General features: G+C 39.8%; 1 protein-coding gene across 6 annotated transcripts in view; it reads left to right on the top strand.

Moving 5' to 3' along the window:
• hdac11 (histone deacetylase 11) overlaps nucleotides 1-16283 on the top strand; it is a 31170-nt gene extending 14887 nt beyond the window's left edge. For all 6 annotated transcript variants that reach the window (XM_035152457.2, XM_035152461.2, XM_035152456.2 and 3 more), the window contains exons 7-11: nucleotides 653-729; nucleotides 2229-2291; nucleotides 10163-10259; nucleotides 11265-11443; nucleotides 12835-16283. In XM_035152457.2, the coding sequence (XP_035008348.1) occupies nucleotides 653-729; nucleotides 2229-2291; nucleotides 10163-10259; nucleotides 11265-11443; nucleotides 12835-13077 (659 nt within the window). In that variant the 3' untranslated portion in view covers nucleotides 13078-16283. The remainder of the gene's footprint in view (nucleotides 1-652; nucleotides 730-2228; nucleotides 2292-10162; nucleotides 10260-11264; nucleotides 11444-12834) is intronic.
• The last annotated feature ends 221 nt before the right edge of the window (nucleotides 16284-16504 follow it).

Raw genomic sequence — 16504 nt, forward strand, 5'->3', positions numbered from 1 at the left:
ATTGCTGATTTGTGCGAAGCAGGCAAAAAACAAAACAGTCCATCCGATTTTAACTTTGTACCTCCTGCTTACTCAGCTCCTTCACACCTTCTGTTGATGAATGGGGGGGGAAAGACTATTCTGCATCAATAAACATGATTTTAATGAAGATATAAAGGATATGCAGATGCACCAGACATCTGCATATTGTGTGTCTCAACACCATGAGGTCGTAGAGGCTTTATGGAAGACTATTTTTAGAGGCAATAAATGCTTATCATATTTCATTCATTGGCTAACTGGCCTGTATTAACATTCTACTCTACACTATGGTATAATGAACATGAGCATAGCAGGGCAGAGGGGACAATAACTCTTCACCCGAATGAATAGTTATCATCCCAATTAAAATAGTGCCCCTCTCCATTATAGTGTATCTCTCCATCACTGTGCGTTCCTGCTGAAGGAGCAATTGAACAGTCCCATCCTGTTGTCAATATACCAATTGTTGTTCCACAAGGGAACCGCAGCCGTTTTATATATATTCAATAACAGACTATTTTGCATCACCAATTATGGTCATTTTGAACAAAAGACCCCTCAGACGTGCAGTGACCTGCTCGACTGGTCTAGTGGCCCTGACACTGAGTCAGTGACTTTCTTTGTTTCCCAGGAGGAGGCTTCCACCACTGCTCCAGTGAAAAGGGGGGGGGCTTTTGTGCCTACGCTGACATCACTCTGGCCATCAAGGTAAGACTCATGTTGTTGACAGGTTAACCTCATTCAAAACCTTCACTTTGGAGAATCCCCTTTTGTCAGATTCAGGTAAAAGTCTTCCATTATTAATGTGAGATTATGTGCTATTGAATTAATTAACACAGCCCTCCTCTTTAAAATGAAAACCACATTCATAAGCAATAAAACACTGCAATAACTTTGGAATTGAACTTGGTACAGAATGGCAATTGTGGATATTGACCCCATGACCCCTCCCTCCAAAGCTACCTTGAGCTACCAGGGTAAAGAGAAGTATCTATTGGCAGTCAGAACTGCATAATGGAAGTGAGGACAGTATGGAATCTCTCAAGACCTTTTGGCTAATTGGGTACCAAACTAAATGCTCATGGTGCCATTATTCTTTATGTATCGACATTTGCTTCAAAATGATAAGTTAAAGGGATAGCTCACAGAAAAATGAAAATTCACTTATTATCTATTCATCACTATGCCGATGGAGGGGTGGGTGAAGTGTTTGGTGAGTCCACCAAACACTTCTTCAAGAGTCTCAGGGATAAGTGAAGTGTTGCAGACAAATCCAAAACAATTGAAGTAACCTGTGACCTATACTTCAGAAAAAACACAACAGGCCTCCATACTGCTCGTGTGGTGTCATCCAATGTCGGGGCTTGTGGAAACTTGGGTGACACCACACGAGCAGTATGGAGGCCTATTATGTTTATGTTATGTTACTCACCATTGACTTCAATTGTATAAAATTTGTCTGCAACGCTGTTGACCCCTGAGAGTCCAGAAGTGTTTTTTGGACTCAAACATTTCACCCACCCCTCTATCAGCATAGTGGTGAGCAAATAATAATTTCCGTAAACTATCCCTTTAAGGCAAGAATTTGCCAACTGTCACTTCAAGAGATATGGATGTCATCTTCCTAGTTTGCTACTGGAATCACTCTCAAGAAGAACAAATGCACATTATTCCTTCACCAAAACCAGTCCTCAACAAATACACTGATCCTCTGAGCATAACTGAACTTTCTTTATCTTTTAAGTTATATATTTATGATGTATTTAAAAAACAGCAAAGTCATAAAAGCAACGAGATCACACATTGTTGACTTTGATCCTGTTGACAATAAGATACATTTAGAGTAACACCAGTCTCAATGGCTTAAATTATAATAGGGTCATTTAAAGGTCTGCCCGAAAAATCTTCATCTCATAATCTTACAGATTTGATTCTAAATCGGAAAATGACTGTAGCCCAAAATGTAATGTGTAGAATTTCTACCATGCAGCTGTAACCTGGGACAATAAGTAGATCTCAGAAAGCCATCCCACTGCTTTCTGCAATAGATGAGTATGAGCATAACCAGGTTATTGTGGAATTTTCTAAGTTTGGATTTAGAAGAACCTGTCTCAAAAGTAAAAGTTTGGAATCCCTCAGTGAGGATCTTAGCTGTGAGTGTGTAATCTTCAGAGAGAAAGAAAAACATGTTCTCATTCATTTCTCAGTTTCTGTTTGAGAGAGTGGAAGGCATCTCCAGGGCGACCATCATCGATCTGGATGCTCATCAGGTGAGCCGATACCATTACCTCTCTCTGTGTCGATGTGCATTGATGCTCAGGAGCTGACATTGATGACAAGATAACCACCCTTTTACCAACCCACCAATCAATGTGGCTCCCTGTGGGCCAAATTGGCCCTTACTGTCATATTCAGTGGAATGTATTTGAAAACATCTCCACTGGCAAACAGCTGAGTGCATACAGGCTTTGGGAATATTGGCAGTAATGTCAGCTACTTGTGTAGATGTGTTAGAAATATTCATTTAATTTGTTTATGATTTTAAAAGTTCCATTTACTTGTGGTAAGAATGTCCTAAAGTATTAAAAGAAATATAATACCAATACATTAATGATAAATACACTAAATTTATCAAATATAAACACAACACTTTTGTTTTCGCTCATATTTTTTCTCTCTCCCAAATGTTGGGAAATTGTTCAAATCTGTGTTAGTAGCCATCTCACAGGTGTTACATATCAAAAGATGCTGATTTAAAGGATGATTATTGCACATTTCTCTAAATTTTGTTCACAAATGTATTACAATCTGTAATAAAAAGTGAGCACTTCACCTTTGCTATAATAATCCATCCACTTGGCAGTTAAGGCATCTCAAGATGCTGGACTAAGAGCATTGATTATTGCAAAGGTGTGGTTTAAACTGGTCACAATAAAAGGCCACTCAAATTAGCGGTTGTTGTAATTGGCATGCTAACTGCAGGAATGTACACCAGAAGTGTTGCCTGTGAACTGAATGTTCATTTCACTACCATAAGCCGCCTTCAACGTGATTCAGAGAATCTAGCAGTAAGCAAATATTGAAGACTGAAACCAGGAGACCCAAAACACAGAGAACCCTCAGGAAGTCAAGGGGTAAGGCAAAAATCAAGGTCTTTACTAAAACGGGCGAAGGTTATACACAGGAAAAGAGTTCAATAAAACTAGCAGACAAATCCAGAGCTCGGTACATGGTGGCATTAAAAGACATTCTAGCAGAGAAGTGGTGTATAAGCAGTTGTACATATACTGGGTAAGTGAGTGGTGAGGAGGTGCAGGTTGCAGGTATGTGGAGGGAAACTGAACAATGGGAGGAAGTGAAGCTGGAGTCCATGAACGCAGTGATTCAAAAACAAAATAAAACAGGAAGTGAAACACTAAAATGAATGAAAGTTACACAGCAGATGTTATAGTTATTTGTTCAGAAAGCTTTTCTTGCTGAGCTCAAAGTAGGGCTTAAAGGATAGATGAGGGGCTGGAGAAAGCCTGTGGTCCTGCAGCACTAAGCCTATTTCCTAACAGCAGGATTTCCTGGAGAAGCCTCTGTCTCTGGAACAGTTGGTTCAAAGCAATGAGACCTTGTGATGTAACCGACTAAAAGTCCAAAACCATCACGTCCTCTGAATCATATTCCACATCAGTCAGCTCTTTTGCACTTTGCACTGCTGTACCTACATTTACCCAAAAGATAGCATGTGTTTTTTGAGTGTGCCCAAGACTCACCCCTTTAACACTTGTTATTGTGCTTGCCCAACTCATATAGGGCCCAGAATTTAGTCACTTTGACTCTCAGACTTGACATAATTCAAGTTCAAGCAGGATACAAATGTCATGTATGTCATGGTGTCACATGATGCAACCAGATTCCCATAATTAATGCTTTAAAGAACTCACAACATCATACAATTGTTAAGGAAATAGCACCACTGTGGCACCAAGGCATCATCTCTTCCCTAGTATGTGTACATCGTACACTATGTTCTCCCTCTTTGCTGCATTGATGGACTGAGCTCACCCCAGCTGTAGATAACAATGACTTGACATTTATAAAGTCTGATTATCATTGTTTAGTCTTAATTTGTGTTTCCAATATAATGAGTCGTATCCAGCAGAAATCAGCCCTGAGAACTGTGTGCACATTGATGACGTCTCAAGGTTCCAGAGGTCTATTCCAGATTTAGAGCGTTATTCATTTTAAGCTATTGCTCATTGATCACGGTGCGCCTTAACCTATTGACAAGGAGGAGATCAATACAGATGTGGAGTAAATAATTCATGAAGAAGAACAAAAGAGTAAATCTGCATGAAGGCATGGACGTTGGCCTGAAGTGGCTTTCTCAGCAGATAATTAGGCAAAATATTAGTGATACACAGTAAAATCCTAATTGCAACCTCAAACATGACTTAAAGTTGGACTTACAACTTTGTGTGCAGTGAAGAGTATTTCATGTTGCTGAGTTAGGGTTACAGCGTAGACCGCTGTCGTGCTCAGTCACCCAGTCAACAGCAAAACAGTAATGATCAATTTTAGGTGTAGTTTATAACAAGCAGGACTGGAGAAATGACACTTGACCTTGTCATTACCCTGGGTAGACATCGCAGCACACTTTGTGTATTGACTCACTCCTGTGAAACATATCATGCTGAAGTAGGCTATATCAGAAAGTGCTTCTGACATATATACACTTTTTTAATGGATTAGTGAAAAATGAAGGTAAAAGCTTATTAAATGCATGGACAAATGTAACAGATACTGATTGTTGTGGGGGTTACGTTTTCAGACACAACACGGCTGGAAGGTGCAGTGAAGAGTATTTAATGTTATATAACGACTAACAGCCATCATGATGTTGAGCCAACATCGTGGTACCCCATTCGACACTGACAGAAGGGTGCAGCCTGCAACACACAGACTTTAATTTCAGTGTCTATTAAAATGTAGCAAAATATATATATTACTTGGGATTTCCCCAAAAGTGTCACTTACATGTACCTCTCCACCGATCAAAGGTGACATCGGCGGCTGTGTGGAAACACACATGCAGGTCTTAAGTTCCAGTACTGTATGTCAGGACGAAAGGAAGCTGTGAACAGATGACACTGCAATTAAACACAACACTGACTATTATTTTTTAATGAAACAGGTGTAATTAATATAAAATATGTCAAAAATAAACAGTAAAACAGCCACGGCAAACTGTGTACACCGGGAGACTTTGACTTGCTTGTACTCTGTGCAGTGTTTGGGTTTTTCGACCTGAAGGCAGCACCAAAAATGAAACTTAAGGGTTAAATGTCATTTCTATTGCTAACGTTGCTCACAAACATTGCATTCTGTCGACCCAAGAAGATTATGGGACAAGATATCGTGGCGAAAAAAACTACGTCTAAAGTTATCTTTGAACTTTTTCAGGCAATGGTCTGCACTTTTGGGGGTACCAAAGCAAATCTCGGCCGATCAAATGTTACAAGTGTCGGAGCTAGCGTCACCGAACTAGCCCCTGAATTGGGACGCAGATATAGACAAGAAGTAAATCAACCAGACACCCAAAATAAGAAATATCAATAAATCAGGAAATAACAAGTGAAAAAAGTCCCTTTGGGACAGAGTATCACATCTGATAGCTCCACCGAGGATGATTAATGATCGTGGCCGTCAATCACCAGATCCCAACCCAACTGTAACCCATGGAAGATTTTAGAGTAACCAAACACCAAATGAGGGAGTATCTTTTGTAAATCATTTTATTTGTTAATTATCTGTATAGGGAATAATGTTTCATAATTTAAGCACTTAACAATGTATTTTTAATCTAGGCAAACAAAACCACAAATTACAGCCTCAAAAATGATCATGGAACTGTATTTAAAGTAATTAGTCAGTTATATTAACTGTATGTTATATTATTCAAACAGTTGAATTTCCAAAGTTGGCTATCGTGAAGAAACGTCTGGATTTTTAACTTGCCATTTTCTTATGGTCCTTGCTTATATTTGTCAATAAATCTATAACAACTTAATATTACTTTACAATACTTTATATTAATATTTATTATAATGAATAATTATTATATATATTTTTCCTACAATACTGTACAGCACCCCAGCCAGCTGCACTACGTTGATTGCACCGAGCTTCCCTCCATCTTCTCCTCGTCTCCCCATCAAAGATTGTTTAAAAGTAATGTTAGATTTTGAGACAACACTCAGTTTGTGAACATTTATAACCTGCCATGCTTATATCCTGCATTGGGTTTGGTGATACAGCCCAAAAAGAAGTGCAGTGGTTCACCTGACAAAACGATGTACGACTCTGGGGTTTCTCTACTTGTAATTCAAATCAATAATGTTTGGGGGGAGCCCTAGTAAATATGTATTATCTATATACACAGTATTTCTATCCATTATTATCTCTTAATACAATATTCCCTATATATCTGTCTAGAAATGTGCTATTGCCACTGAGTTAAACTTGACATTAATAATAAATTACCATATATACTGTTAATGTCTAGAAATTGTTGGAGTTGATCATCAGTCACTCCCCTCCACTATCATCCTGTCTTCTGGCATAACCTCAGAAAAGCATACAAACATCTTCTATTCCTCTTAGATGAAAATGTTCTATTTTTTGTAGTCATCCTGCTCCTTTGAGTTGTGTTAAGTAGTGACAGATGGATCTATCATTTGATACAGATGTTTGAACTCTGTAAGGCAGAATATCTGTTTTTGCAGAACTGAAGGAAAGGCCTGTTTGAAGGCTGCAGTATAGGCTTCAGCTGACACTAACAAATGGCAGTGAAACAGCAATCTTTTATTATACACTACATTATGTGGGGGGAGGATAAGACTAATAAGACTGCATGCAGCAGAAGCTTAGGCGACATATAAGCTGATTTATAGTCTCAGGCTGTCTTTCAGAGGTGGGGCAGAACATTCACTTACATGTTCACTTAGTCATTGTCTAAAGGAAGCCTATAGAACCCCCCAGTGTTACATGGGCTTGTTACTTTATCCATAGAGTTCAAACTGAAGTCCAATGCATAACTCACATTGATCCATACCCTTAAGTCATATACTTTTTTTCCACACAGGGTCAATTACATATTAAAATGCTTAAATTTGTATGCACAATTTTTCATGAAAAAATCAGATGCCATTGTGCATCAACAAGAATTTAAGTTGTCTTTAGGGAGAAATTATCTGATTCTTCCAACATTTTGGTTACACATTCCACAAAGTCATCCAGATAGAGGAAAAACTGGATTCCACAAACATTCTACCAATTCTTGATGTTAATGTCCTGCAGGCAGTCAACAACATGGAACTGAAAAGCAGCTCTCACACTCCACTGACTAGAACTTTACTGGAAATCTGTGAGTTGATAGACATGCTATGCATACTAGACAAAACTATCTCCGAACCTGAAGTGATGTGGAAGGAATGAGTGAAAATCCCTAAATGAAGGATAGAAACAAAACCCACAAAAACCACAAAAACAATCATTTTTTAATTGTGTCGATGCAGCGGTCGCATTTACACAAAATGTATCATTTGTCCTGTGCTAACCAAAAGTTTTAAATACAACTGTTCAAGAAACCACATTGAACCATTATGGTAACAATACTATGAAACATCATTTCTGTAATTATTGCCGTTTTCAGAGGACACTGAACACAGCATGGTCATCAGCAGTTTGATTTTGATTAACCACATTGACACTTTTTTAATTAGTCACAACAGGACCAGGTAACTAGGCTCATTTGACATTGACTTGCTACGCTAACAGTAGCCAATGGACTTACCGAAGCCCGACTACTTTATGTGTGCCAAATATTCGTAACATGCAGTGGGGGAAGGTCTGCGTTTTATGTGACTAAGAAAGAGGAAAATACCAGGGTCAAGATCACACATTTTATAGTTTTCTTCCTGAGTTGCTAGCGTTACTTCTGACTGGGGTTTTTCCTGCAATTGGGTTGGTGGAGGCATACAACGGCCAGGAGGACATTGGAGTTAACAGTAATGTGAAGATGGCGTACAAACAGGCTACTGGCTTCTAAGTGCTGTTTGTGTGCTATAGTCCATCACTATTATCTTCTTATGTTCTCCCTCTTGACTAGTGTTTATTCTAGCACTAAGTGAGTCATATAGATACATATGGAGTGATTTAGGTGTTTTTGTTAAAGATATAGTGAAATGGTTCATGGATGATAAGATACGGTATGCCTGCTCTAAAATGCTAAATAACTGTGTAACTATTAAAAGGAGAGAATGTTTTTCCTCAATTTACAAACTGGCTGGGCTATGGTAACTAATATTACCCAAACTCTTATGATAGAATTTGCTATTTTTTGCTACTTTATTAGCAGGAAAACGTAAGGTGAAACTAAACGGAAGGTGGTCCCTTCATTTGTCCGTCACTCACCTTGGCACACAGCAAGATAACTTAACAACTACTCACATTGGCCAGTTTTCCCAAAACGTCTGAAGCCAAATTTAATGTTTTGGCTAAACAGAAACCTACATATCTGCTCCATGGAAGGGAAAAGGGACACACTGGAAACACTTAGAAAAAATCAGGATCCTAGTAATCAGACAAAACAATGATTAGAAAAGATCGTTGTATTTCTAAAAGGATTTTGGACAACAGGGCCCAGAATAGTGGACATTATTGAATGAATGAATGAATGATCTAGGCTAGAGCTTGTTGATTAATGATATATTGTTATGCTGTTTTGTGCTGTAATGCATGTATGTATTGTATTTTATAGTTGAGTTTATGTATTTGAGAGGACCATCAAGCCATGGGAATTTTAGCTGAGCCTGCAAATGTTGTGGTATGTGGCAACAAGAAGAGCTTCAATATGTTAATCCTATTTGGTAGGTTTTGTAACAACTGTGATAAATTTAATCAAATGAAATGATTGGTAGGCGTACCTGTCTGTCACTAACCGACCTGCCGGCCTGCACCCTGAGCCTGTCTTCACAGCCCAGTCAGGCAAACACAAGAGGTCTGATGGGAGGGGTTGGAATGTATCATTTGCATTTTTTCAAAGTTTAGCCTGCTAGTTTTTCCTTAATTACCAACCCTCACTTTAAATTACAACGTTAGATGATAAGATAAACACCATCGCATATCTGTGTTTAACTATGGAGTTAGAAACGGGAGGTTTAGCTAAGCACGAAGACTAAAATATGAGGGAAACATCTAGACGAGCACAAGTCACTTTCACATAAAACCACAAATTATCATGTTAGTTTTTCTGTAGCTAAAGGAATAAGAAACAGCAATTTATCCAGTAATTTTTCAAGGTATTTGACAGAGCCAAGTATCCAGTCGTTATGCCATGCTAAGCTAAGCTAATCACCTCCTGGCTCTACCTCCATTCTAAAAGCACAAACCCAAGACTAGTATCGATAATCTAATTTCACTGTCAGCTAGAAAGCAGATAACAAAATGCCAAAGTTTGGAACTATTCCTTTTACATCAGGGCTCAGCATCATATGACTTGATCTTAGGGCCGACAGCCATCACGATGTGTAGACAACACATTAGAAAACATCCTTATTTTGCATACAGTATCTGCTGGTGGATTATACACTTACTTAGGCACGATGTTCAGCTGACACCAAATTGCCTGGCATGTCCCATACATTCTCCTTTATTCATTCAGTAATACTAGACAGTGGCGCGGTGCTTAATCTCCTCCTGACAGCAGCCAGACACTTTGGATGACAAACGTAGCAAAGGAAATGAAAAGGGATGAAGAAGCCATGACTTTTTTTATTAAGTATTTCAATATTTAATGCCTACAGACAACAAGACAGTTTATCTCTCATCTGATGCTGCCAGTCAGCGTGGCATATCTCAGGTAAACAGATGGGTCTGTGTGACACCTGTGTGCACTGTGGCACATGCAAGATATTTAGTGGATTGGCAAAACACTGCAAGTTATCGGCTGTTGTGTAATACACATGGGCGAGGCGTCATGAGCGGTGAAAAACCCATCGCTTGATACAGTTTGTATGTGTTGGCTGATGGGTAGAGACGCAGATACAGTGTCAAACGGCTGAAAGACAATCACGGTTCTGTTCTTTTCCAGGGAAATGGGCACGAACGGGACTTCATGGATGACAGTCGAGTGTTCATCATGGATGTGTATAATCGCTACATATATCCCGGGGATGGATTTGCTAAAAGTGAGTAAAAGCATTATTTTGTGTTAAAGGATTTCCTGTGTGGCATCTGGTGGCAGAGTTCTCTCCGTTCCCCCTGATGCCTTGTTGGCAGTTGAGGAACTGAAGGGGGGGGCAGCCCCTAGATGTCACTCAGTGCCATTTTAATTATGCGGTGATTTCCCTCAGCACTACCACTCACTCCTTTGGCACTCAGCAGAAAATATGCCACGTCCCTGCAACACCATAATCACAGCTTTTACACAAATGAACTTGTCAATACATTAAATCTGATTTGAGAGCGACCACATGTTAGCATTTAACACCAATCCCATCATTGCTCCTCAGACCAAACGTGACAGTCCTGTCTTTAACGCACTCCTCCTCCTCCCCAGCTGTCTTCCTCTGTACAATTAATTGAATTCATGACATCTCATAATCGTCTCTCTCCTTATTAAAGTGAAATAAATGTACATTCTGGCTTGTTTAAGATAAAACAACACAGTCCTATTCTGCTTCTTATTTTTCCTCCGAGACACGTGTATTTCCTTCTACCTTCAAAGACTGACACTGACAGTTTCTGACACTTTTAAGAGAAACTTGCTGGACCAGACTCGAAAAAACTCAGTTTCACATGCTAACGCATTGTTCTGTCCTGCTTGTGCAGCTTAGTTCTGCTTTAACTGTGAAACATAAAGGTATCTTAATTAACCTTTTTCATCATTTGCATTAATTATTGGAAATGTACAGTACATACTAATTAATTGAACCACTTGTGCACCAGTCTATAGGAGAGGAATTACCTACCTGAACCTCACGTAAGAATTCAGTTCTCAGAAATACTCTTCTCAGCTTGTGCTCAAATACATTGTGCAACACTGCAGTGATTATTAATCTATATATGAGGCCTGTGGACTGAGCTCATCCTAACTGCTACTGTTTCATAACTGCTGATTTATTGAATCCAGCCATGTTCTGTGGCTTTATGGTCTGGTTCTCAAATGAATCATCATTGTCCCTGTATTTCAGAAGCTATAAAAAGGAAGGTGGAGCTGGACTGGGGCACTGAAGACTCGGAGTACCTTCGGAAAGTAGAGCTCCACTCTGAGGGAGCATTGAATGAGGTCCGACCCGACATCATCATATATAATGCAGGGACAGACATCTTGGATGGGGACCCGCTTGGAGGACTCTCCATATCACCACAGGTACTGGATTAGACTGCAGGAAAGGTTTCTAAACATGCTCCAGCACCGTGCTAGTGGCACTAATCTGTGACGCATGTTTGTATGACGCACTGTTCGCACTGTACAAATTGCTGTCTTGTTGATCTGGAGTCTTGCAGTCGTTGTGAGTTCATACTACACGATTAGCTACCAAAGGGTGGTGACACTACATGATCTTTCACCAGGAGAAACTCTCAACTAGACCCCAAATTATGTTTAATCACAAAAACACACTTGAGAAGAGACACAGTGAGTCTGACTGATCCTCTTCTGTGTCGTCTTGCTGTAGAACAGAACAGTTCTGTGGACATCACTGTTAAAGAATAAGTTTCTGTGTGAACCCGACCCGAACCTGATGCAGTTAGTATAAAAGCTGCACTGAGTTTGTGTTATCCTGTCCCTTAAACACATGGTTGATTCACGCGATTACAGACATCTCCAGTCTTAAAAATCAGGGGGCAACCTTCACCACCTTCACCCCATCCTGCACTCTGATTGGCTGGAGGTGGCTTGAGTTGTCACAGACTCTAACTAGATTTCCAGCAGAGTCTGCAACACGTCGGCAAGCTTCTCTCATTGTGTCTTTGAAGAGTTCACAGATCATGACTGCTGATCAAGCATCGATCAGGAGCTTTTGTCTGTGACTAGCAAATATGGCTGAAAATTGCATATACAGATTAATCCACTTCCTTTAATTGTTAGAAATCTACTTTAAAGCTAACATTGACTATTTGTATCTGCTGTGATGGAAGGAAAAATGTCTGAACATAGAACGTACTGAGAGCTAATCTGAATGAGACACATTTGGATTTATCACTTCCTGTGGGCAGAGATGTCCTGTGATCCTGCAGCTCCCAGAAAGTAATGAAGCAAATAATGTGAATTTGCAGAAGGTGTTGGGGATGGTGCACTGTTGTGTGTTGCAGAGCTCATTTCTGATTGAGGCTGGTAAATTGCCTAAAAAAAACACTCATGGTCACTGCAGCTTTAATAATAGTTTTTTCAAATTCTGGTTGAACATGAGTTCCTGCCATACCTAATTCTTACAAATCAGCGCTTGTGCTACAAATTGCTCCATAATACACAATGTTTTTGACACAAGCTGTTTCTGCACTCAGTCCCCAGACAAGCAGGGGTGTGTGTTTCTTCTCAGTCCCTCCCTGATGTGTGCTCTGAGCAGCTTAGTGCTCCACAGCGGAGCAGTGAGATATGGGAACTATCAGGCCTCTTCCAGGCCTCCCCTCCCTCCTCAGGGGAGGGGAGGCAGCGTAGATAGACACGTCAGCCGGCAGTTTCTAAGAATTCACAGAAATTACGAGTACTATCTAAAGCAATGGAGAGATTGACAACTTTTCTTTCCTCCTCTTTGCCAGGGTATTGTAAAGAGAGATGAGATAGTGTTCCGAGCTGCAAGGCGACGGGGCATCCCCATACTCATGGTCACATCTGGCGGATACCAGAAAAAAACAGCCCGCATCATCGCCGACTCCATTCTTAACTTGCACCAGCAGGGTTTGATTGGAGCAGAGGCTCTGGAGGGGGAGGGCTCGTCATTGCAGGTGACCAGTATGCTGTCCCACTCACGGCATGCAGGGTCAACATTCAACGCTGTCTAAGGCCTGCGGTATACTCGCTGTTTAACCATGCGTAGGAAAGTGGCTGCACCGTGAACGGAAGACGGCAACACTAATGTTAAGATCAAGACAACAAAAGATACGATCGTGCATTCCTAGGTGGTATGTTGAAAATGGCGAGCTTACTTCTCTGAGGACGTGAGGTCTGAGGACAAAGCAGCTCTCTTGCGTATGCGTAGTTAACAGCAAATATGCCGCAGGCCAATACTCACAGCTGTGACCTCTATAGCTGTGAGGTTTGAAAGCAGCAGGGTGACTTTATATGTGACAGCAGCAGTCATATTGTGAGGAAGGATGCGTGTTTGCACATGTACAACAAAAAGTTCACAAGCATTGTTTTATGTATAAGTTGGTGATTAATTAAAGGGAATAATAATGCAAAGAGGGAATTTGGTGTGAAACAATAACATTCTCTTGGCTACAGCAGATTTACTTAAGCTCTGACGAGCCACAAAAAGAGTGTTTAAACTTTAATCTAATGGAGAACAATGGGGTTATGTTTAATGTATGTTCAGGGCTGTGTATTAGAGAGGCATTCTTTTATCTCAGGAAATGTACTAATGTCATTTGTGAAGAATATGACTTATTAAGAGTCCATGAAATGGTACAAAGGTCGAATGTTGTTGCAGAAACAGGGGAAGTATGTTAATTATCCTCCATCGCAGTGTACTGCGATGGAGATTAAAAATCTGAACAATAGGTGCTTGTGCAAAGTTTGACTACCAAACATGATTAAATGTGATCTTTAACCTTCTTAAAGAAACTAATGTCCTCTTTAGCCCTTATTAGCATTTGTGTTTCATAATTTCTAGTGTAAATTGGAGATTTTCCTCTCGATAATATTGTACTAACTAAAGAGTTATTGGTGTTTTATTAATCATGTTCAACCATTGATGGGTTTATTTTCTTGTTAATGCACTTGGTGCTTTAAATCCACTCTGATATCTGCAGTTGATGTTTACAGGGAGATCAGTGTGATTTCATCATAGGTACTTACGTAGGTTTTTCTGTCTCTTACGCCGCAAATTAGATTTCAATTCGATTTGAAACAGTAAAACACACGACTCTGAGCACTTTATCTTTTGTATATGGTGAAAGAAGGTTCACCAACATTCCCAAGCTCCTGAAAATCAAAGGTCTTTTTGCGGTGTGTTTCTGATTGATTTGCTCTAGCGAGACATTGAGAACTCTCTTAATGATGTTTACAAATACAGTAGATGTTTTTAAAATTCCATTATCAATATGATCGATGCAGTAGATGCAGCCACTTCACTGCTTCCAAAAGACACTAAATTATCTTGTTCAAATGTAGACTGTATCTCGTTCTGTGTGTGTGCGTGCGTGTGTTCACCCTTTCCTTATTGTACAGTATACATAAACGTGGTATGAGAGACAGGAAACAGATGGAATTAGTGGTATGACTGTGGACATTGCTAAAATGTTGTATGGACCTTATCCATTTATTTAGCCATAAATCAATTTAATGATAAACTAGAAATAATTACATTTTATTGGCCAAGTAAATAGTTTGGATCTGAGAATGCTGCAGTATTGTCCAAAACCAAACTCCTACAAGGCAAGAAACACCAGTGGCCAGATATTCAGACTGATTTTCACACACATAGTCTTGTTCCAGATCGGTGGATCTCTGCCAGCATTACTGAATGTGTAAGTAATTTGTGTAATTTAGACGAGGTGCTATTTGTGAGAAAGATTGAGAATGGGAAGCCACTTCAAAACATAGCTTAGGGCTAAGATAATGTTCAATCCACAAAACTGTGATTGGGTTGTGAAAAACAAACCAACTACTCCCACCAGCCACTACTGCAGCTTCCTGGTTATGTCAGCAGGACACATACTGCTGGCTCACCACTGGTATGTTCAATTAAGCACCCCTCCTAAACAACAACTACACTGTGTCAGACTTTAAGAATGAAGGGTTTTGAAATGATTAGTCCAATAACCAGCCTGAAAGTGAACCTAACATATTTGTATAGTTCTTATAACTAACTGTTCAAAACATCACTCGTTGTTTTACTGTTAACTGACTTTTCAGATCCTCCCACTTCAGGTTGAGCCTCCTCATAAAGTTGTTTAGTTAATGTGGTTAAACGGTTGGTTCACTTTGGACATGTCTCACAGTCTGATTGTTTGGCTGCTTGTGTTTCCACAAGACACCAAAATATATATTCAAATAAATACATTTTAAATCCTTTAAAATGTTGTGTAAGCCAAACCAATTTTGAGGCACTGGTTTGTCTCTACTCTACTGTGCATATATATGAATTCAGTATATTTTATATCCAGATCTTTGTCTAGATCAAAGCCATATACAACTTCCCAAATTACAGCAGCCGCCTGAGGGAAGACAGTAGAATGCAGGTATGGACAGAGCTGATATATCCTGTGTTAGGACTGTTAAGACAGCTCAGGGTAAAGAATGAGACAGGACAAAGCTGAAGACCAAATTAGAAGAAATGTTCCTGTGACTGTGAATATGGCCAAGGGGTATATTTTATGATGGAACCGCCTGCTCTGCGGCTCACCATTACGTCAGACCTGTTCTTCTGTTTTGCAGTTGACTGGATCTGAAGTGGCAGCTGGCAGGTGCTGCTGTAATGATTTTCTAATGTATTTTCACATTCATTATCTTCTGCTGCTCTGGCTCCACACTACTGTTTTTTCTTGTCTGAGTTACAAAAGTTCCGCCCGGAGCACAGACTCCTGATCATTTAACGGATTAAAATGCTTTCTATCTTTGAACAGCATGAACGAGTCAGTGTTGGCTTCGTATTCAGGAAGCTGCTTGGACACGTTCATAATGAAACTGTGAGAGGCGGGCCATATTAACGCTGTCAGTGCTAATTAGCTCAAGCCTTTGATCTGGTGTTGCTGCCTTTGAACGAGGCTGAAATGTTTAGTGCAGTCTACCTTTAATTAGGTCTCAGAATATATCACTTACTGTATGCAGGCCTCTTTAATACCTGACGTGAGCCCATCGTCCAGCTCATCAGCTCCTCTCTGTGTCAGCCAGCGTTTTAGCAAATAGTGCTGGTTGGAGGTTTCATGCCAAAAAAAACCTGATGTCTTCAGAGTTGTACTGAACTGGTGCATTTGTTGTTTGTGCTGACATTGAAAAGTACGTCTATGCATTCATAATGACATTGAATAAATCCTGTGATATCAAACAAGTCAATTTTCCTTTTTTCTTATGTTTTGGAGTTTTTCTTTGAATTGCTTTAACTGTCCATGCTTACAGTTTAATATGCATGGAAAACCGTAGTTAATAATCCTGCTAACAATAATAATTTTCCATATACTGCTTGGTTGTTCCTAAAGCCTTGCCCCAAATGAGGTAATGAAAATCCCACTCTTTTACCACAGTGACTCAGTGAGAAATCATCTAACT

Source organism: Hippoglossus stenolepis, chromosome 3 (genome assembly GCF_022539355.2).
Source record: "Hippoglossus stenolepis isolate QCI-W04-F060 chromosome 3, HSTE1.2, whole genome shotgun sequence".
Lineage (NCBI taxonomy): Eukaryota > Metazoa > Chordata > Actinopteri > Pleuronectiformes > Pleuronectidae > Hippoglossus > Hippoglossus stenolepis.